Source organism: Capricornis sumatraensis, chromosome 19 (assembly GCF_032405125.1).
Source record: "Capricornis sumatraensis isolate serow.1 chromosome 19, serow.2, whole genome shotgun sequence".
Taxonomy (NCBI): Eukaryota; Metazoa; Chordata; class Mammalia; order Artiodactyla; family Bovidae; genus Capricornis; species Capricornis sumatraensis.
In genome coordinates this window covers 48,777,659-48,799,822 of record NC_091087.1, presented here as the reverse complement: position 1 = coordinate 48,799,822, position 22,164 = coordinate 48,777,659, and the positions used below count along the sequence as shown (strand labels likewise).

At 33.4% G+C, this 22,164-nt stretch overlaps 1 protein-coding gene across 1 annotated transcript in view; it reads left to right on the top strand.

Annotated features, from left to right (window-relative positions):
• The window catches only part of STRN3 (striatin 3), a 105,125-nt gene extending 84,306 nt beyond the window's left edge, over positions 1–20,819 (top strand). The window contains exons 8-16 of the mRNA XM_068991450.1: positions 2,324–2,457; positions 3,756–3,931; positions 4,111–4,158; positions 4,460–4,581; positions 7,793–7,960; positions 9,772–9,912; positions 13,142–13,249; positions 18,127–18,213; positions 18,295–20,819. Coding sequence (XP_068847551.1) covers positions 2,324–2,457; positions 3,756–3,931; positions 4,111–4,158; positions 4,460–4,581; positions 7,793–7,960; positions 9,772–9,912; positions 13,142–13,249; positions 18,127–18,213; positions 18,295–18,464 — 1,154 coding nt within the window. The 3' untranslated portion in view covers positions 18,465–20,819. The remainder of the gene's footprint in view (positions 1–2,323; positions 2,458–3,755; positions 3,932–4,110; positions 4,159–4,459; positions 4,582–7,792; positions 7,961–9,771; positions 9,913–13,141; positions 13,250–18,126; positions 18,214–18,294) is intronic.
• The last annotated feature ends 1,345 nt before the right edge of the window (positions 20,820–22,164 follow it).

Here is a 22,164-nt window from a genome sequence, read left to right as displayed (position 1 = left end):
TTCAAGACTATTTTTGGTAAAGACTTAGGTGTATGTATACCACGTTGCCACTGGCATGAATGGAATCAGTTACTGAGCTGTGTTCTTTAGATTTTATAAAAATTGAAGGAGATAGGAAGAGCTTGATATGTTAGCTACAGGTTTCCTTTGTCATTATTGTCCATGAAAAGAATTATTAAGTCCAAAAAGGACCTTGCTTATAAGACCTCATTATGTAGACCCTAAGATTTCCATAAAGGGAAATGCTAATATAATAGACTTAAATTGCTTGATGAAATCTTTTAGGCTTTCTAATAAAAGATATCATTGTTTCCATCATTAAAAATTACTTATTTTAGTAATTTTATTTCTCTTTGAATTGCTAATATTTCAGTGCTATGTAATCATGTGCTGAAGATAATTATGTTAACATTAATAACATGAATTTATAGAATAAAAATTACTTCTGCAAATAAACAAGGGCAGAGTATTTACTGTGCTTACTGTATGCCACAGTAATGGGTGATTGTGGAAAGTAGAAATATAGCTTAAAAGATTTTATTCACTGAGATGTATATGCAGTCTGCCGAGTGAGCAGGATAGTTTGCTATATATAAATGAATATATATGTGTATATATAGATAGAGAAATGTAGTTGTGTGATTCACTAGAAATTGGCATAATACTTTTGCTTAATATAATTTATATAAAACTCTAGTAAAACTAGCTAACATTGGTTAGGCATTTCCCTTCACATGCTCTTAAATTGGTCAATAACTGATCAGAAATCTCTCTGCATAAAGAATGTATAATGCATTATTTTGTTAAAGCTATTTTATTGGGCTTTTATCAAAAGTTCTTTTATTGAGTGTGAGTGGGAGGAATTTTGGCATTTTATTCTAACTTGTTTTGCAAACAAATTATGTGCATAAAAGAAAAACATGTACTGGCTAAAATTGCTTTGAGAAAGTATTACCTTAATGAATTTTATATAGCTGTTCTTAAACATAATTTTAAACTATTGGTTTTATAATTCTCAGCATCTTCTCATATTACCAATAACTGCATACTAGATACTAGTAGGAAGGATCCATGCTACAGATTATTTAGATTCAGTAGGTTTAACTTATAAAATTAAATACTACTAGCCCTACATATATTTTCTATCAGATTTACTCTGTGTCAGTTGCTGACACACAGCTTCACTTTATGAATGTCATTCAGGACCCTGTTTGAATCAAATTATGTAGTTTACTTTGATATTACAGATTACTTTAATAATAAAAATAAGATAATGTAAATAAGGATGAATTTTACTTTTATATGGTATATATCTAAAAGAAGCAGACTTGTATCTTCTCAGAATGTTTTCAGTAGTGTTAGTGATGACTGATATTTCATTGCATCTGTTTCCTATAGTGTTGTAAATTTACATCATTTTTCATGAAAATTTTTCAGAATTGACAATTAGCTTGAATTTTTATGTTTCCCTTTTAAAATTGCTCATGGATTTTAAATGTGTTTCGGTATGTTGTTTTGTATTAACAGTGATTGATGTACTTTCCCCCTTGTATTTTAGGATTAAAAATTTTGCTTTCAAAGCATGTTTGAAATGATATGGAGAATTGTTGCTTATAATTATAATAACAATACATAGTAGTATTTGATTTTAATGGGTCAAAGTATCAGAAGTTTAAAGTGCTATAGTCAGTATAGATTATTTATTTTAGGAGTATATTCAGTAAAAAAAGTCAAAATAAAAAAAGCATAGACAGAGTTTGAAAACTGAAGATCACATGGATTAACCATTTAGGGAAAAGAAACTGACGCTAAAGGTAGAACTGCCCTTTTCCTAGACCATTGAGAAATCTGAGCAATTTAAGGCTTTACTTCAATAAGCTAATACACTGTGTAAGAGACTGGAAGCTCATAACATGTGAATACTTGTATTAACTTTCTATCAGGGATGAGAATATCTAGCATTTTCAAACAAATATGATGGAAAGCGAAAGGACTTAGCAATAACCTATTATGTTTAAAAAATACTATAATTATAGTTGTACCAAAGGGATATAAACAGATAAAGCTCCCACCTTGAAATAATACATCAAGTGCATATTTTATTTGTGGGAAATTATGCTCAGTTCTGAAATAAATAAAACACTTGTTTATTACTGCACAGTAATAGGATTTTTTGAGTAGAAGAAATAAGGAGGGAAGTGGGAAAATAAAAAATTAATTATATTACTGAATATTATAACTGTTAAGTGCTTACATTTCCCCACAATATTGTCTTGTACTGTATGATTTTTCAGCATTTAAGAAGCGGTTTTGTTCTTTATAGCTGAACCAATAACGTTTCCATCTGGAGGAGGCAAGTCATTTATTATGGGTTCTGATGATGTTTTGTTAAGTGTACTGGGCCTTGGAGACCTTGCAGACTTGACGGTAACAAATGATGCAGACTATAGTTATGATGTAAGTGCAGTTTTATTTTTAATTTTTTAATGATTTAATAGAAGGCTCCTTATTTTTTGGAAACACTTATAAAACAGAATTAATGTCAAGGTGCATGGAAAAGATAAAGTGTGACATTGTGTTTATTTGAAGTGATATATAGTTTTTTTCTTACAACTACTTTCTTTGTGGTATTTAAATTTTTCTTGGGTATTGTGGTGTATTAGGAGTTTGGGGTGATTGATTACCTAAAAATACTGATTGATAAATACCTACCCTTAGTAGTCAACTCTCAATTACCTACTCAAATTAAGCCATACTTTGCTGTTAACAAGAGAAAAATAGGTAACCTGAATCACTTATCTGCTTTCAGGGTAATTCTTTAAACACGTTTTAGTTTTGAACTTTTTTTTAAAGGATAATGTTAAAGTTAGTTTGTCATTTCCTAAATACTTAGTCTTTCATTTGAGGGATGGGGAGAGGATGAAGAGGGAATGGAAAAGACAGTGTTAGAGGTGAAACTAGTCTTGGATTAAATTTTTTATAGACAATAAGCACTCAATTGAGAGTTAACTATACTTACTTAGATTTTGTATTAGTGAATTTGCAGATTTTCAGCAAATTAATTTTTCCTTTTATAAACATTTTTTTCTACATTTTATACTTATATTAGAATGCTTTTTAGAGACATCGGCCTTGGTGGGCTGGATTATTCTCATTAATACTTTTAAAGTATGTAAGCAAATAAATTCTATAATAACCTTTTGACTGCTTTAGAAGTGGTTTCACAGCCTATGTTTACAGATGGAGAAATGAAGGTAAAAAGATTAACTTACCAATATCAACAAAAAGTGTCTTTAGTTCAGACTTTTGAAAAGTACTTTAACTTGCTGCCTTGAAAAATGTCACATGCTGATTTTCTAAATGACAACTGTATTGTTAATATTGTACCCTTGGATTTTTGGTAGTAATTTATTTAATTTTTGTTTTCATGTAAAATGTTGCAACATGGTAGTTTCTTTGTGTGTTTTGTTTTTTTCCCTCATTTTAATGTTTAGTAGGACTTTGGGTTTACCTTGATCATTAGGTAAAACAGATTAAAGGACTCATTCGATCTAAGTATTTGAAAGCTAATGAAATGATTCTTCTTAGTTCTTATTAAATGATAAAGATATAAAGTTTTTAAGGTGTGCTAAATTTCCACTGGACATTTTAGCAAAGCACTTTTGAATGTACCTTTTAAACACAGCAAAACAAAAACTCCATATGCCTATCAGTTCATTACTTTTACCACTAAATATAGTGCTCTTTCTTTCTAGTTGCCTGCCAATAAAGATGCCTTTCGAAAGACATGGAATCCCAAGTATACACTACGTAGCCATTTTGATGGAGTTCGGGCATTAGCTTTTCATCCTGTAGAACCTGTGCTGGTTACTGCCTCTGAGGACCATACTCTGAAACTTTGGAACTTGCAAAAAACAGTTCCTGCCAAAAAGCAAGTATTTTAATGTTAGCCTGTTTTTTTCTTCCAAATTTGCTAATTATAAGTAATTATTCTTCTTTATGGTCTGTATCTTTTATGCACTTATTTGATCTTTCCTAATGACTCTTGTATATCAACCAGTGTTTTACCATTATTTATCTTCTCCCCTCCCCTTTTTTCTCCCCTTTTAGGAGTGCCTCTTTAGATGTAGAGCCTATCTACACATTTCGGGCCCACATGTAAGTTTTATTGAATTAGTACTTAATTAACAGCCGTAATTATTGTTAACTATTATTTATCACTCCTGAAGCCTTGTAATTTTTTCATAATGTTTGTTTTACATTAAGAAAGACATTAGCTGAATAATACTACATTTGATTAATAATGATACTAATGAGAATATAATTAGTACTGTTCAAATGTACATGTTAACTTAAACAGTTTTAGATACCACATAAATTTAGAGAGAGGTGGGAGGGGTACAAATGTAAGTTTCTTTGTAGGCTTTCTCAGTAATTTTTCCCTCTTTTCCTGTGATAGTGGTCCTGTTCTGTCACTAGCTATTAGTTCCAATGGAGAGCAGTGTTTTAGTGGTGGTACTGACGCAACTATCCAGTGGTGGAACATGCCTAGTCCTAATGTGGATCCATATGATACGTATGGTGAGTAAAAGGCTCAAGATGTGTCTTTTAAAGTGAATGGCGCTGACAGAAATAATCACCTCAAATATTATTTAAATATGTATTAAACTTGTCATTTAGTCTTTCCATTTACTAGTAATTTGCCCTATTAAAGAGAAAAATTAAGAAATAATCATGCCATAAATATTTTAGCCTGCAAGTTGGTATTTCCTATATTGTGTTCAAAAAGTTTTTTAAAACTATATTAATTAAAGCATTAATTTCTATACTAGAAAAGAAAAATTTAATATGAGGAATAATTTTTTTCAACTTAGCTACTTTACGTAGTTCAAAAATAATTAGTGCAAGACTACAGAAACAAATGGGAATTCTCAGATGATGCAGTGGTAAGGCATCCACCTGCCATTGCAGGAGACTCAGGTTCAATCCTTGGGTCAGGAAGATCCCTTGGAAGAGGAAATGGCAACCCACTCCAGTATTCTTGCCTGGGAAATTCCACGGACAGAGGAGCCTGGCATGCTATAGTCCATGGGGTCGCAAAGAGTTAGACATGACTTTGTGACTGAGCATGCATGTAGAAACAAACAAGGACATGAGGGTATAAATCAGTGAACTTGAGGGACAAAAAATTTCTTAATGTAAAAAAACTGAAACTTTCATTCATGAATGCCATTTTTAGAATCTGGCCAACAGAAATACCTGTGCATATATTTAAATATAATTATAAGGACATTGTTTGTAACGATAAAAAAATTAAAATGAATGTTTTATTAGTATGAGAATGGTTAAATAAAAAATGGTCTACTTAATGGTTCATTTTAAAAGAATTTAAGAACTCTTTGGTCTTTTATTTAACACACTGAGCACCTAAATTTGCCAGATATTAAAGCATACATCAAGAAATGAGAATTAGTCTAATACAAAAGAAAAAAAAAACAAATTTTAAACACATAAGCAAGAGAATGGATAGGTACAAATTGTGATAAATGATATGAAGATACAGTAATGTAAGAGAGTAACAGCCAAAGTCGTCTTTAGATAATAGTCTAAAATAATCACATTCAAGCCAAAATCTATATAAAAGTTAACTGTCAGTGAACAATTCTAAGCCAGTAAGTGACCTGGAGAGTAAGATTTAAAAGATGACTCTGGCTTTTGCAAGGAGAATAGATTGGAAATGAGAAAAGAGTAGAGAAAGCAATACCAAGGTAATGTTGTAAAGTTATAACATGGTGATCTGGTAGATAGGTGAGAAGATGATGTTGCCAAGAGTAGAGTGGAAATAGAGCAGTTAGAGAGAAGTGGGTTTAAGACATACTCGGGAGACAGAGTAGAATAAACAGAATCTCTGGATAAATTGGATTGAGTGGATAAAGTGATGGATTAGTCATCTTTTTTAACAGCTTTATTGAGGTATAATTCCTGTATGATAAGATTCACCCTTTTGAAGTGTACTGTTCAGTAGTTTTTACCATATTCACAGGGTTATGCGGCCATTACCACTAACTCAGAACTTTTTTCCATCACCACTTGTGCATTTTTGACATAAAAAACTAAATATATGATGGTAGCTTATTGAAATGGGAATGTGAGAAGATAAAGGATGTTGAGTTTGGTCTTTAAGCATGTTAAGAGGAAGGCAGTATCAAGTAGATACCATCAGTTGTGAGAAGGCAGACTCCTGAGGGACTCTGACATGTAGGGGTGGGGTAACTAAAGCAAGAGATTTAACCAAAAAAAAAGGTAAGAAGGCGTGCCTTGTGGGGTAGGAGGACATTCAGGAAAGTGAAATCATGACGCATACCAAAAGAAGAAGCCATTTTGAGAAGAAAGAAGCTGTCTGCACTTTGAAATGTTGCTGAGAGGTCTAATAATATTAAGTATAGAAAGGTAATTGATCACCCAGGTTTTGACCGGACAGAGGTTGGATGTTGGGTCTGAGACCACAAGGTAAAGGGACTTGTGGATGACCTTCCAAGGTATACTCTATGGATGAAAAGCAAAGTGATGAAAGGAAGAAGGAAGGGAAACCATTAGATTTGATAGAACCCATCATTGATGATTTTAGCAAGGGTTGTTTTGTTGTGGTGATAGTATCAGAATGATTTAGAAAGTAAATGGAAGGTAAGAAAGCATATTTACTGAATCTGCTTTTCTTCTGTTTGGTTGGAAGTTGATGTAAGTTTTGTTTGTTAGATTTAGAGATTTTGAAGCATGTTTGTTTGCTGTGGTAATGATCCCAAGGAGGAGGATAATCTGTATAGTAGAAAAACTAAACATGAAAGCAAGTTAGTGTGGGAAATGGAATCCAGAATACCTGGTGGAATTCTCCATTTCAGGAATGGAGGGCAATTCCTTACTTGTATCTGGAAACATGGAGAATATGGATTTAGACACTAGTCGATTTATAGGTTGGGTGACAGAAAAGTAGAGGAACAGTCCCTCTTTCAATGCTGTATTTCCACAGTGAATTTATTATGAGAGGTAATTATTCATGTGAAAGGGAGGTTATGAACTGTGAGAAATATCTGTGGAAAATGGGAATTCAGTAGAGAAACAGAATTGTAGGACAGATGATGTTTAATGTTATTAGCCCCCATTGTCCTTCAAATGATGACTGGATAAATAAAATGTAGTATATCCACACACTGGAATATTGTTTGGTAGTAAAAGGAAATGGAGCACTGATACATGCTGCAGCACAGGTAAACCGTGAAAACATGCCAAGTGAAAGAAGGCAGTCAGAAAGGGCCGTTTGTATAAAATGTCTGGAATAGGCAAATTTACAGAAACAAAATATGTAGTGGTTGCCTAGGGCTGCAGAGAGGCAGAAAGGAAAATTGAGGGGAAATAGCTAACAGGTGATGAAGATGCCCTAAAATTGATATGGTGATGACTGTGCAACTTGGTGAATATATTAAAAATCATTGGATTGACACTTTAAACTGGGGAGTTTTATGGTGTTGGGAGTTATATCTCACTCAATAAAGCTGTTTATTTAAAAGTGGATGTTCCTTTTTTAGAAAATTGCAGAAATACAGGAAAGTATTAGAAGGTAGCATATAAATATCCCAAAACTCCACAACTTAGAGACGGCCACTGTGTACACATTGGTTTATCTGATTACCTTTATGTGTAGCCTTTTTACTTAATTATGTAGTTATCTTTATATACAAAAGCATTTCTTTTAAACTTCTTTTAGCTAATTTTTGTTTTGTTTCTTTCGTTGCAGAGCCAAATGTTCTAGCTGGCACTTTAATTGCTCATACAGATGCTGTCTGGGGTCTTGCTTATAGTGGCATAAAAAATCAATTACTGTCTTGTTCAGCAGATGGCACTGTTAGATTATGGAGTCCACAAGAAAAATTGCCATGTATTTGCACTTACAATGGAGACAAAGGTAAGTAAATTTTGCCTCTTTGAAAAGTATCTTTTTCTTTCTTTTTTTAATTTAGAAGATAAAAAGAACAAAGTAGTTTCACTACTTCCTGACTGCTCAAAAGAGATACTGAAAGAATTTTACAAATCTGTGATAATCTTTTTATTCCTAGTCATATTTTTATAAATAAGAAAGATGCTTTGCAGGGATATCCTATAGCTCAATGCCTTTTTAAAAAAAAATAAATTTATTTTTGGATGCACTGAGTCTTCATTGCTGCGTGTGGGCTTTCTCTTAAGTTGCAGCAAGCAGGGGCTACTGTAGTTGCGATGCTAGGGCTTCTCATTGTAGTGGCTTCTCTTGTTTCAGAGCACAGGCTCTAGGGCACATAGGCTTCAACAGTTGTGCTTGGGTTTAACCCGAAGAACTGTGGGATTTTCCCAGATAGGGATTGAACCCATGTCCCCTGTATTAGCAGGTGGATTCTTAACACTGGACCACCAGGGATGCTTTGCAAGTATATCCTGTAGCTCAGTAGTTTTTTGACCTTTTTCAGGACATGTCCTATTTAAAAAATAGAACTATTTGTATCTAATAATAAAGTAGGCAAATGAGGCTACTCATAGGAACAGCAGAAGGCCCTCCAGCAACTCCAGGTAGATACTCACAAAGACAGAAAGGCTCATGGTCTCAGGTAAACCTGTAAACTACATATGAGCACACTGGTTGAGAAGTCTAGCTATAATCATTGAAATAGCACCATTAAATGGGAGGTGCAAACTGAGTTATAGGCTTGATTTCAAATCTTTTCCTGTCAAAGGATTTAATAAACCTCGTGACAATATTTATGTGCATCTGTTTATATTATTTGTATATTGGCATCATTTCCCAAGTTATTTTAAAAAATCATACCGTTTACTATAAATAACTTTTTGTTTTAAAACATTTTAGATGAACATTTGAACATTTATGCTTAATTTTGTTGAATCTCTAGGATACTTCAGTGATTCTACTAATTTTTTAATTTACCTAAACTTTTGAGATGAAAATTCATTTAGGTAATTCGTTTCTTGCTTACTCCAGAATTCACATAATTGTGCATTGATCTGGACAGTTGAATTTATTAACATGTTAAAGAGAAATTGATGCTTGATCTACTTAAGAGTATTACTGCATCAGTGAATTCCAGAGTCCAAAGCTTCATTTTCACATATCCAAAAATATTATTTGCATTTGCTACTTGAAGCTAACCAGTGTCAGACAGGTGAACAGTCTCCCAAGGTAGTGGTGTACGAATGCTATTTTATCATTTTACAGTCAGAAATATAATGGCAGGACTTCCCTGCCAGTCCGGTGGTTAAATCTTAGCCTTCCAATGTCAGGGGTGCAGGTTTGATCCCTAGTCAGGGACCTAAGATCCCACATGGCTTGTGGCAAAAAAAAAAAAACAAACATAAAAAACAACAGAAGCAATATTGTAACAAATTCAATAAAAGAGTTATTAAATGATCCACATAAGAAAAATTAAAAAAAATTTGCAGGTGGGCCAGTAAACTCACCTAGGATTTTTGTCTCTTAGAAGAAAATGCATAGAGCAATAGCTTTTGTCTGTCTGTCTTTCCTTACGTGTTCCCTAGATGTGTTTTTCTTACAGTGTTACAAAAACTTCTAATAAATGAGAATAAGTTACCTATTATATCTCACCATCCTAACACAGTTGCTTTTTCATTGTTAACATTATTTCAAGAATACTCAAATTCCTTTTTCTTATTAGAAAAGCAGAGATTTCTAAATTATTATGTTTACCCTTTATCTCTTCGGGCTCCTTTCAGAGCATGGAATACCTACATCAGTTGACTTTATAGGCTGTGATCCAGCTCATATGGTGACCTCTTTCAACACTGGTAGTACAGTAATTTATGATTTAGAAACATCACAGTCATTGGTGATGCTTTCATCACAGATGGATTCTGGTAAGTTTTCTGGTAAGGTTGAAACCTTAAAAAGGATTGTTTTACAATAGAGGATAACCTTTTACTTTTTATATTTTGACTATTTTAATTTAGAATGAAAAAAAGAATAACTTTCAATGTATACTTACTTACTTTATTTCTGCTATTTCCTCAAATTATGTTTAAAAACTTGGATAAGTATGTGGGGACAGGTAAGTGAGTAGAGCAAATGTAAAAGTAAAAGAAAACAAGTGAAATAATTTTAGGTTTTTAATGAAAACACGTGTGGAAGTCTAGAAATATATTATGAACCTGTCTTCCAGCTCCAGTAGTTGTGTGTAAATGGCCAAGGTTGTAAGTATAGAATGTGATATATGTATTTTACAGTTTATTCAAAGAGGGATCCAAATAAGGCATTGTGATTGGTTGGTAGGTCTCTCACGTCTGTTTTCATGTAGATTCCCCCTCTATCTCTTATATTTCCCTTGCATTTTTTTAACTGAAGAAATTGGTTTGAGTTTCCCATAGTTTGAATCTTACCAGTTGCATCCTTGTGGTATCATTTAATGTGCTCCTCCTGTTCATTTCCTGTAAACTGTTTGTAGATCTAGAGGCTTATTCAGATTCAGGGTCAAAATTCTATTTGTTGTCTTTTTAAAGTTTTTTAATGTTTTTGGCAAGACTATTTCATAATAATTTGTGAATTTTTATCAGAAGTAAATATTCTTTGGTCTTTCTCTTAGTTTCTAATCATTGCATGGATCCATTAATTTATTAACTGTTCAAAAATAATTTTCTTTTTTGCTCTTTATTTTATTTTTACTTTACAATACTGTATTGGTTTTGCCATACATTCACATGAATCCGCCACAGGTGTACATGAGTTCCCAATCCTGAACCCCCCTCCCACCACCCTCCCCATACCATCTCTCTGGGTCATCCCAGTGCACCAGCCCCAAGCATCCTGTATCCTGTATCGAACCTAGACTGGCAATTCATTTCTTACATGATAGTATACATGTTTCAATGCCATTCTCCCAAATCATCCCACCCTCTCCCTCTCCCACAGAATCCAAAAGTCTGTTCTATACATCTGTGTCTCTTTTGCTGTCTCGCATACAGGGTTATCATTACCATCTTTCTAAATTCCATATATATGTGTTAGTATACTGTATTGTTGTTTTTCTTTCTGGCTTACTTCACTCTGTATAATTGGCTCCAGTTTCATCCATCTAATTTTATCGTTTCTTTTACACATGTTAGCTAGATTGCTTCTATAAGAAGGAACAACCCTCATCAGTAATTGGGTTACCTGGAGTTAGCAATTATAAAGGAATGGCAAGATAAATAATTACTTCCCACTCCTCCCCTTTATTTACTAGTTTTTAAAATGATTAAGTGATTCCCTAGTATCCTCCAAAGGTGACCAGTGAAGTGAGTTTTTGGGGTGTTGTTTTTTGTATCATTATAATCTTTCTTGGAATAAATGCATTTTATGTATTTCAGTCTGTTACATATTATCTTTATTGCTACTCAGATTATTTCATCTTTGGCCCGTGGGAGCTTATTCAGGTTGGCTCCTAAGTCTCCCGTTTTGACATAACCCTATTAGTTGTTGATGCTTTTCTTTCTGGTATGACAAGATGTTTTAGGTTCATCTTGTTCATTTTGCACCCCAGATCTGAAATGGGCGATTTCTCTAAGGAGCCATGGTTTCTTTTAGTGGAAAATGACATTTAGAGACTGCAAGATAGGTGCTCTGCTATTGATGGAGTCAGTCCTCCTGGCTTTCATGGCTCTTGAGTTGGCCATTGGTTTAGACTTTTTCAGTAGACAGAGATGAAGAGTACATTTTTAGTAAAGGAAAAGACTGATAAATTTTATTCAGATGCTTCCAATAATGATTCAGATTTATCTCATTGGTTTTATATTTTTATCTTATTTTAACAATATCAAAACTCTTGATTCTCTGCAAAATGATCATGATTTCTCATTTATCTAACAGTACAGATAAAGTCATCTCAGAATAATAATTGCAGTACCACCAAAAAGAATTTCGTTACTAATAGAGTGTATATTCTACTAGATACAGACAATCTAGTTACTGTGCTTTTAAAAGTCACTTGTGCTTATAATACCGATTCACTATACAGTTAAGTTCATTTTTTTAGTTTTACTTCTGATTTTTCATGATTGATCTTTTTAAAGTCACTTTATAATTATAAAAAATATCTAAATGGTTCTGTGATCAAATCTAAAAACAAATGATATGCAGTGTCTTTTTTCAACCCTAGTTTCTTCCTCTTACATAGATTATTTTTTTCAGTGTGTTTAAGTTCAGTGAAGAGTTCTTGTATATGTATAGAATGATCAATTTACTTAGTCTAATAAATGCTGACAGTATTTTCCCATTAGTTTTGATCTCTCTTTTCTCCCTCATCACTAATGTGAACAAAAATTAAGAACTTGGTAGTAAAGAAAAGGTCTCATTCCTAAGAACATCAATTCCAGTTCTTCGGTATTTTTGGTCATTGTGGGAGGGATAGGGTTTGTTCTTGTAAACACCTAATTATCACTTATGAATTTTTTTCCTTCATTATTTGACTCTTAATTCTTTAATGGACTGTTTATTAAAAGCAATGATTTGTGGATTTGGGATAATTTAAAAATTCTAAACCACCCTCTATTGACAGTCTGCATTAAAATACTTCCAGTTTTTTTTTCTAAACTTGAGCATAGTGCTATCCATCCACATTATAAGACATACTAGCTTATATATTTTTTGAGAAATTGTGTCTTTAGAATCTTAGTTTTATTTCTCATATTTTTTGTTTTATATATAAAAGCTTTAGTTTTTAGTGATTGTTACATTTTGGTAAGACTGCAAAGGCCATCATTTAACTTTTAATTGAAGTTTTTGTTTCTTTTTTATTTGAAATATAGTTAATGGACAATATTAAACTAGGTATATTATGTAATGTTTCTCATTGAAATATTATTGACCATATTCCTTATGCTGTATATTTCCTTGGCTTATTTATTGTGTGACTGGAGGTTTGTACCTCTTAGTCTTCTTCACCTCTTGCCCTGCCGCTCGCTCCCCTCCTGTCTGGCAACTACCTGTAACTACCTGTGTGTTTCCTGTGTCTGTGAATCTGGTTTTGTTTTGTTTTGTTTGTATTTCTTTCTTAAGATTCCACTTTACATTGAAGGTTTGAATTTTGGTGTGTTTTCCTCCTTTGTTTTTTAGGTTTACAATCCAGTAATCACATTAACAGAGTAGTAAGTCATCCCACACTTCCTGTTACAATAACTGCTCATGAAGATAGACACATCAAATTTTTTGACAATAAAACGGGTAAGTAGGTTATCTTATTTTCTGTATTGACTTCCTAGCTTGAAAATTGCCAAGTTAATCTGTCTTAACTCAGATTTTTGCTTTAGTTAATGTAGCACACTTATAATGTTGGTTAATTTTTACCCTTGTTAGTGCTAGTTGCTCAGTCATGTCTGACTCTTTGCAACCCCATGGACTGTACCTGCCAGGTTCCTCTGTTCATGGAATTCTCTAGGCAAGAATACTGGAGTGGGTTGTCATTCCCTTCTCCAGAGGATCTTCCTGACCCAGGGATCAAACCCCGGTCTCCTACATTGCAGGCAGATTCTTTACTATCTGGGCCACCAAGGAAGCCCAAAATATCTTGTTTACCTATTATGATTTCTTCATGTGATGACAGTTATAAACCCTTCTGTTTGAAAATTTTATCTTTATATTCTGTTGTGAATTAGTATAGCATAGAAGATCACTTTCTAGTTTGGGCATTTTAAATATGTTCTTAAAATTATCAGTGGATGAAATGATATAGTGGCAATTGTTTATTGTCATCTTTCCTGTGCTTTTTGGTTGTAGGGAAACATACCAATTATATAGAAATCATAAATTTTAATTTGGCCATAGAATTGTTTGTTTAAGGATATCTGTATCATTTGTCGTTACCCAAAATACTTTGTATTGTTTGCTCTCTTTCGGGAAAAGTCTGATAGCAAAGAGAGGCTTCTTTGATAAGCTAAAACAATTAGAGAAGTATTGAAAGACTTCCAAATAAGAAACTAAAGTGTTAATTGAAACATTATTGCAGGACAACAAATTATCAAGCAAGACAACAAATCAGAACTACAGATTTTTCTTTGTAGCTTACATAGGACATGGTTGTAATTTTTAGTCTGACTTTTAGATAAATATCTTTCTTCAAATAACACTTTTCTTGGACAGATTCCTGAACACAGTAGAACAAGTTGAGAAGAGAAGGGAGACTCATAGGTCTATATGTTGCGTGGGAAAGAAGATTCATATTCATGTGAATGTATCAATTTAACACCATATCAAATCAATTCTTTAAACATTTTTATGAAGCTTAAAGATCTTCCTTTGCTGCAAGAGCAGAGAGATAATTTCTTTTACTACCTTTCTAAAAAGATTCTTTGTATTAATTATTGAAAGTTTACATTTGTAAAGAAAGGTTCAGGAATTTTAGTAGTTATAATAAAAGGAAAAAGTGATTCTTTAGAGCTTTTTGTCTGGCAGAAATCAGAAATAAGGTGCCTGTAGACTTTTAGATTGTTTACAAATTCTACCAATTAATTCTCTGTGTTAACTAGCTAATGCCTTATCTGTAATACGAAGATAATTAAAGCACTAGGCTCTAAACAATGGATATTTTCACTCTCATTTTCTCTCTGTTATATACAGAGATACACATATATACAACCCTTGAGTGTAACTGTAAATTGCGTTCATATGTATTCTTTTTAACAAAATTCGTCTTGAAAATTGGCAGTTCATTTAAATATGATGCACTCAAATATCCCTATAATTGGTGTTGATGGTTAGCTAAATTTTTAATAGGATGCTGTTCTATCAAATGAATAGTAATTTATTGGATTTCTTATCTGAAACATTATAGAAATTGGTTGTGTGAATGGACTCATGAGTATTTAGATTTTAACAATAAAAGTACATTTAGTATTTTGCCCTGCACTGGCTACTATCATGTATAAGTTATTTCTGCTTTCTGAGGTCTTAGTGTCACCTGGGGAAAACAGTGTGAGTGAGTGCATACGCACTCGTACATACACATGCTCATGCATAATGCAGTAAGATAAAGGAGGCTTCGTAGAGCTAAGGTTTGAGTTTTTCCTTGCAAGAATGATAAGGTTTTTGTTTAAGTGAAGAAGCTAGTAGGAAATACCAGATTAGGGTATATTTTGAGTAGAAGCACAGAAGTGGGAATTTGGGCTGAAACAGAAGTTTCTTAGAGGTAAAGCCAAAGAGGTAAGTAAGTTTGGAGAAGGAAAGCAGAAACTACTGAGCCAGATTTTTCAGAGCCAAGCTAAGTATAATGGATTTTTGTTTACACTATGCACTATGAAAACCACTTGAATATTTGACCAGGGATTTGCAATATTGGTTTAGAAAGATACTCAAGTCATACTGTATGGTAGATCCTTGACTATAGAGGATTTAGAAGTTTCAATTTATACTGTTTGTTTCAGAGAGATCTTCGGGGCTGGTGATTTTTGAAATTTCGGTAGAGACACAAATTTGAATTGCATATGCTGTGACCAAGACTTAGCTAATGGGTGAACCTGCGAGGAATGCGGGGGAGTTGGAGGAAGAGGGTTCTGAATTGGTTATGACCTCATTCAATCAGCAAAACTTACGAGTATCTGCCATATCCTCAGCACATTTCTTGATCTTTGGTGAATAAAACAAAGTGTCCTGTCCTCTTGAATCTTACAGACAAGTGGTACATTGCTTTCTGTAATTGAGATATTGGTATTAGTCTGTTTTTTAATTTCACAGATTGTACAAGTCAAAGGGCTTAAGGTGCTGGGGAAGAGAAAATCTGTGCCTGTATGTGTCCTTTTTTTCCTAAGTTATAGGAAGAAAGAATCTTGGTGGGGGAAGAGAGATGGTAGCAGAGGCGTGGAGCAAAGGTGAATTCGGTTAAATGTGAGAAGCTGCGTATATATGCTGGTGAAGAAAGGGGCAGAAACTGACTTCTGTGGTCACTAGTGGAAACCCAACATCCAGCTTGATTCAGAATTGCACCTCCTTATAATTGGTCCAGTCTAAAGGGTCACTCACATTTTGAAGTGACTTCAGGCTATGTAGAGGAGGGTTAACTCTAAATTGACTTAACATGTCATAGTTAGGGGTGAAAGAATTCTTCGGTTTAAGACATGATAAACATAGGAGATGTACAGTCATTCTCACAAGAGAAGTCAGAACTAGATCTGTGAGTTAAGAGTCACCACCACAGAATTAATGTTTTAAGGGAAGCTAATGATACTTCCTAGTTATCCCCCTAATGTTTTGAGATTATTGGGCTGGAGGCCAGCTCTTCATACTCTGAATTTTTTTTTTTTTAATGTTGAGAATAGTCTAGAACCAGTAGATGAATTATGTTGGACTAATAGTATGTTGTGATGTTTCCCAGGTGGCGCTAAGGGTAAAGAACCCACCTGACTATGCAGGAGATGAAAGTGACACGGGTTCGCTCCCTGGGTCAGGAAGATCCCCTGGAGTAGGAAATGGCAACCCACTCCAGTATTCTTGCCTGGAGAATCCCATGGACAGAGGAGCCTGGTGGGCTGCTGTCCATAGGGTCGCAAAGAGTTGGACACAGCCGAAGCAACTTAGCACAATAGTATGTTGAATGATTTTTCTGTTTCTCAGGATAGTAGAGAGAAATTGTTATGGTTACTCTGTTAATATTGATGAAAAACAGACAAATGTGGCCTAAATGATGAGACTAATTTTGTCTTTAATTGATAAGCATTTAGTATCGCCAGAAAGTCGCAGACTTTTTATGTTCTTCAGAGTAACTTTTTGCACATTTGATTATGTTGTGGGTTTGTGTTCAGGTCAGTGACCGAAGCCCCATGGCAGATAACAAAAGTAGGTCTGTTTCATGTTTCAGTGTGGAACGTTTCAGGGGACAAGCAGCATATCAAACGACTGTAAACAGAATTCTGGAGAAAGACCTCCATCTCTCATTAGGAGAAGCCCAGGCATTTGAGTAATACTCACTCATTGCTGAGTGAAAGGAGAGGAAATTTTTGTAACTTTTTATTTTATGTTGGAGAATAGCCAGTTAACAGTGTTGGGATAGTTTCAGCAAAGGGAGTCAGTCATATGTATACATGTATCCATTCTCCAAAAGGGAGGAAATTTTTTAAGATATCAATATTTGCCATTTTATTGTTTTTTGAGTGAATCGACTTAAATCGCCTTTCAACCATCAGAAGTATATGTTGCCAGTGCAGAGGCTGATGCCCTTGCCCCAAAGTATGCAACACAGTTTATATTCACAACTTGTTTTTAAATTTCAACTCAGTATTGAATCTGTTTGCTTGCCAAGAATTCAGTGAAGTTAAATTACATTTTATAGAATAGTGCTTTTGTTACTATCTGGGGAAATCCAGAGTAATTTCTCTGATGTACTTCCACCCTTCTCCCCTTTCTTGCTTCTTATATATAAGATGATTGACATTTCAAAAGATAAATGATGCTATCAGAATCTTTAGATAGTAATGTATTCTCTGATTTAACATTAACTCTGTATATAAAACAATCTCTTAAATAAAGCATCTTAATGAGAAAGATTCTGTTTTCACTCTTAATTCCCCTTTAATATGACCTTAAGCTTTTAATGCAGCTCTACAATCATTGTTTTCCACTATCAAATACCATCAGTTTCATGTTACACAGATGTCTTTTGAAGTAATTGGAAAAGTTCTGCATTAGAATTAAAATTCTCTTTAGAATATTATTGTAGTGGAGGAACTAAATGACAGAAGGCAGACCCAAAAAGCCACATATTATTGTAGGATTTCATTTGTATGAAGCATTCAGAATAGGCCAGTCCATAGAGAAAAGAGATTAGTGTTTACGGGGAATTGGAAGGAGGAATAGGGAGTGACTGTTTCATGGGTACAGGGTTTCCTTTTGCAGAGATGAAAATGTTGTGAACTAGGTAATAGTGATGATTGTACATCATGATGAAAGTTCTAAAAGCCACTGAATTGTACCCTCTCAAATGTTTAAAATGGTAAATTATATGTTGTTTATTGTTGCTGAGATTGTTTTATGTTGATACTGTATTATGGTTTCTGATTGCCCAAGTTAGTAACTATTTGAAAACTTAATCTTCTCTGTTATGTTTTATTTAGGTAAAATGATCCATTCTATGGTAGCTCATTTGGATGCTGTTACAAGCCTAGCAGTGGATCCTAATGGAATCTATTTGATGTCTGGAAGTAAGTCTGAACTTCTGTCCTGCCCACAAATTTTATAATAGAATTATTACTCAGTAACATTTTTTATTTATTCTTTTACAGGCCATGACTGTTCTATTAGATTGTGGAATTTGGACAGCAAGACATGTGTGCAGGAAATAACAGCACATAGGAAGAAACTAGATGAATCAATTTATGATGTTGCTTTCCATCCATCAAAAGCATATATTGCTAGTGCAGGGGCTGATGCCCTTGCCAAAGTATTTGTGTGAATCAACAAAAACTCTCATCATAACAGCAGATTTGCTTGGACACAAAGGGTCTGCATCACTGCCATCAAAAAAATTAATGATATGACACTACATATGATCTGCCTGGTGAAGGCTATTTGGGCAGGCATAAATTGGTGGAAATCACATCTTAACGTCAGGCTCATTAATTTAATTGTAATTACTGTATTTCGTGGGACAAAAAAAGGACTCCATTATTTGTGGCCTGTACTGGATATGAACTGAGCGTATGTCTGTCTTTTAGGTATCTTTAAGCCAATGTGGAGTCTGATCTGACAAAAAGACTTTTGTTTTGGACTCTGTGTGCTGCCTTAGGGTTAGGAATGTGGTGCTCTTGTTGGGGGGAAGTGAGCTCCAAGAGTAGCTTTTTTCATCTCTTAGTGATCTTCTGTTTATTGGTTGAATGCCACAGATTCCCTTTTAAACTTATTTTGCTTTAAAAAAAAAAAAAAGAAAATTTAACTTAAGATATTTTAGCATTAGTTGCACAAAATGTTTGGATAAAATTCTAGTTTTTATAAGTCTTTTTATATATTTAGCCTGTCACAACAGTGCTCAAGATTGTATTGAAGTTTTTCTGCATTATACAACCCTGAAACACAGAGATCTCACTGACCCGCTGCCGTGTAACCACACTCTTTCCTTCTTTTGCATAATACAGCTCAGCTAAGTCTTTCCATAAAGATGCTAAATCACCATCATCATCACGTAACTGTCTTCTTAAACCAAGGACTATTAAGTGTATTAAAATGAAACGGTGGGGTTTAGTACTCCAAATGAACTCTTAAAAAATAAAAAAATAAAAAAAGCTAATCTTGGCATCCTATCACTATGTGATATTTTGTACATCTTACTGTATTTACAAGTTTATTTATCAAGGATTATCCATCTTGCTAATAGCCTATTATTTATTTCACTTTTTGTTGGTCTTTATATCCTTTTATTAATGTGCTAAAGGAACCTGTATATCTATTTTGGAACTCTTTGATAGTCTAAAATAGACTAAAAATGGAATATTTTATAGTTTAAGTTACAAACCAAGGTGACTCCCCCAGATACATATCTTGGTTTACCATGATTCCAGACAAAACTATCTTGTTTTAAGATATTTGGAGTAAAATTTGAAATACAAATAAGATACAAAAATAGTTGAATCAGGATACAGAAATCTGCTGTGTTTGGACTAGTTATCCCTGTTTTATTTTTTCAGATGTGCTTAATTTTATGGTGTAACTAAAGATTTTGTTTGTGTAATGCATGATTAAGACAATAAAGTATTTTTTCTAGTCTTCCAAAAAACTTTTCTGATCAGTTTGCGAGTTTTGATGAGTTTTGTAAGGTTTTTGTTTTACAAACTATGAATCAGCAAATTTTTAAGATTGTACCACATAGCGAACGTACCGCTGTTGAAAAATAATGTATATAAAATGCATATAATAAATATTAAATTGTGTACCTGTATGTTACTGTTGGCTACATTATTTTGTGTTGAATAATAAAGTGCAATACTTTACTCTCCATTGTTAAACTAGGTAATGGAGATGATTTCTCAGTGAGTCCTTCATTTTTATGCTCTTCTTTTAAATTTTATACTGTTTACTGATAATCTTCAACAAAATTAGAACAGTTAATACTACTAAGAATGTTTTTTAAAAGTATTTCACCCCATTTGGGGATTAAAAAAAAAATCTTCTATTGAAGTTCAGATAATTCAAAATAAACCCCCCCCCAAAAAAAAACAAGTTGCAGAGATGCAGTTTTATATCATATCCTTAAGCTATCCTACTACTTTATTAAGTCTGAATTTCAGTTAATATTGTTATTTTTCCTATCTAGCCAAACCTATTTCCCACAGAAGAGTTTAGCAGAGAATAAACTGTATTACTCATTAATTAAAATTTATCTTCATAAGTGATGTTAAGTATTAGTATCTTCAGACTTTTCCTTCAACAAGTAATATCCTTTTTCTTTGAAGGGAATTTCAAATGGACTTAGAAGGTAACATGAGAAAACTTTGAAAACATTAGAGAGATTTGGCAAATTCCATTCTAATATGCCTAATGGTAGGCATTCTATTTTAATGCCTACTGCAAAAAAATAAATACATTATACATACTTTGAGATATTTTGCCACCTACCATAAAAATTCAAGTGGCAATTTTAGTCATGGCTGGTGAAACACTAAAACTTCAGAAGTTTTCCTTAAAATACTGGGGTTTTGGTTTTCTCAGTTGAAGATTCAACTTAGAGATGCATTTTGTCTTCCTCTCGCCCCCACTCCTTTGTTTTTAAAATAATTTAAGAGCGAGCTTTCCAAAGCTTAGTATTGTTTTCTGGCAGCTGTTCCAAGGCAATGATTACTGTTTTAACTGAAATATGATTATCATTATGGCAATGCATAAACACCATTTTTGGAATGTGTTAAAACTGAAATGCATAAAAACAGTATCAGTATATGTTTTTCTTATTCTACTTTGGTTGTATTTTCTCTACAATATTAAACATTTCGAAGAGACTAAAAGGATGCAAAAAGAATATCATTTTCATTTTGTGTGCTTTCATTTGTGATTTATGGGAAATTATGTAGATTCATTTGACTATTAAATGGTGATTTATATGTAAAGTTTAAGAATATTTTTATATACAGACTTTCACATGTTAACTTTTTCAGTATTTAATAGTCTTCATATTATGTACTTTTTTCTTATTCTCCAAGTTATCCACTGAATACCAAAGTCTCATTTAATACATTAAAGGTTATAAATGGGCTAGCATAATTGATATTAGGCATACCTGCAAAGTTTAATTATATTGTTTTAAAAATCCTCTTTTTAGTTGTTAATGCTTTATCTTGACTGTGTTTACTTCTGAAAAGTTGATAGTAATTTAAAGTGTTCATTTATGCTCTCTTCTTGCTCTTCAAGTCAAAATATAAGCTCCCCTGGTTACCTCAAAACTTTTGTTCCTCGTAAAATTTTTTAAAGAGCTAATGACTAGAGGCTGGGCATTTGTTTAAATTTTTTAAGGAGTGGTCTTCTCAGCCTAAAGTTGTCTATTGTGGAAAAAAATGTTAAACCTGTTTTTCCGTTGCTAAATGAAAGTTCTTACATGAATTGGTCATATTTGTGGCTTTATAAGGGGCAGGCGGTGGTGGTCAGGGGAGTCATTGACTTCGCATTTTCCCTTTTGTCAAATTTTTATGTAGTATCAAAGAATTTCACTTCTGCCTTTGATACATAGCCCTTTCATTTCTTTTACACAAACTATAAAATTGTTAAATTCGAAAGATTTATTGGAGTAATATTCCAACCAGTTAACATCTTTTCCAGGTTAACTGGTTTGGGTGGTTGTAAACCATTTCAGATCAGTGTATGTGTTAGAGGAAATAGAAAACACGGTCTTAGAGAAGATGGGATAGGATACGACAGCACGTCTATCTGGGGAGAGTTCTTGGTGGGGTAATGAGAGTTACATTAAGGGAGTTTGGATCGCTGTTCTTAGGAACCAACTTCACAACAGTAAAAATACTTTTCATTACAAAAGAACTTTGTTGAACCAAGTACTCAAAAGTATTTCCTACTGTTTAACCTGGTACTGGCTATGAATAATGCCTAGAACAGAAGGTTTATTCAATAAGTAATTGAAAAAAAATAGTCTTATTACGTGATTTTAAGAAAAAACT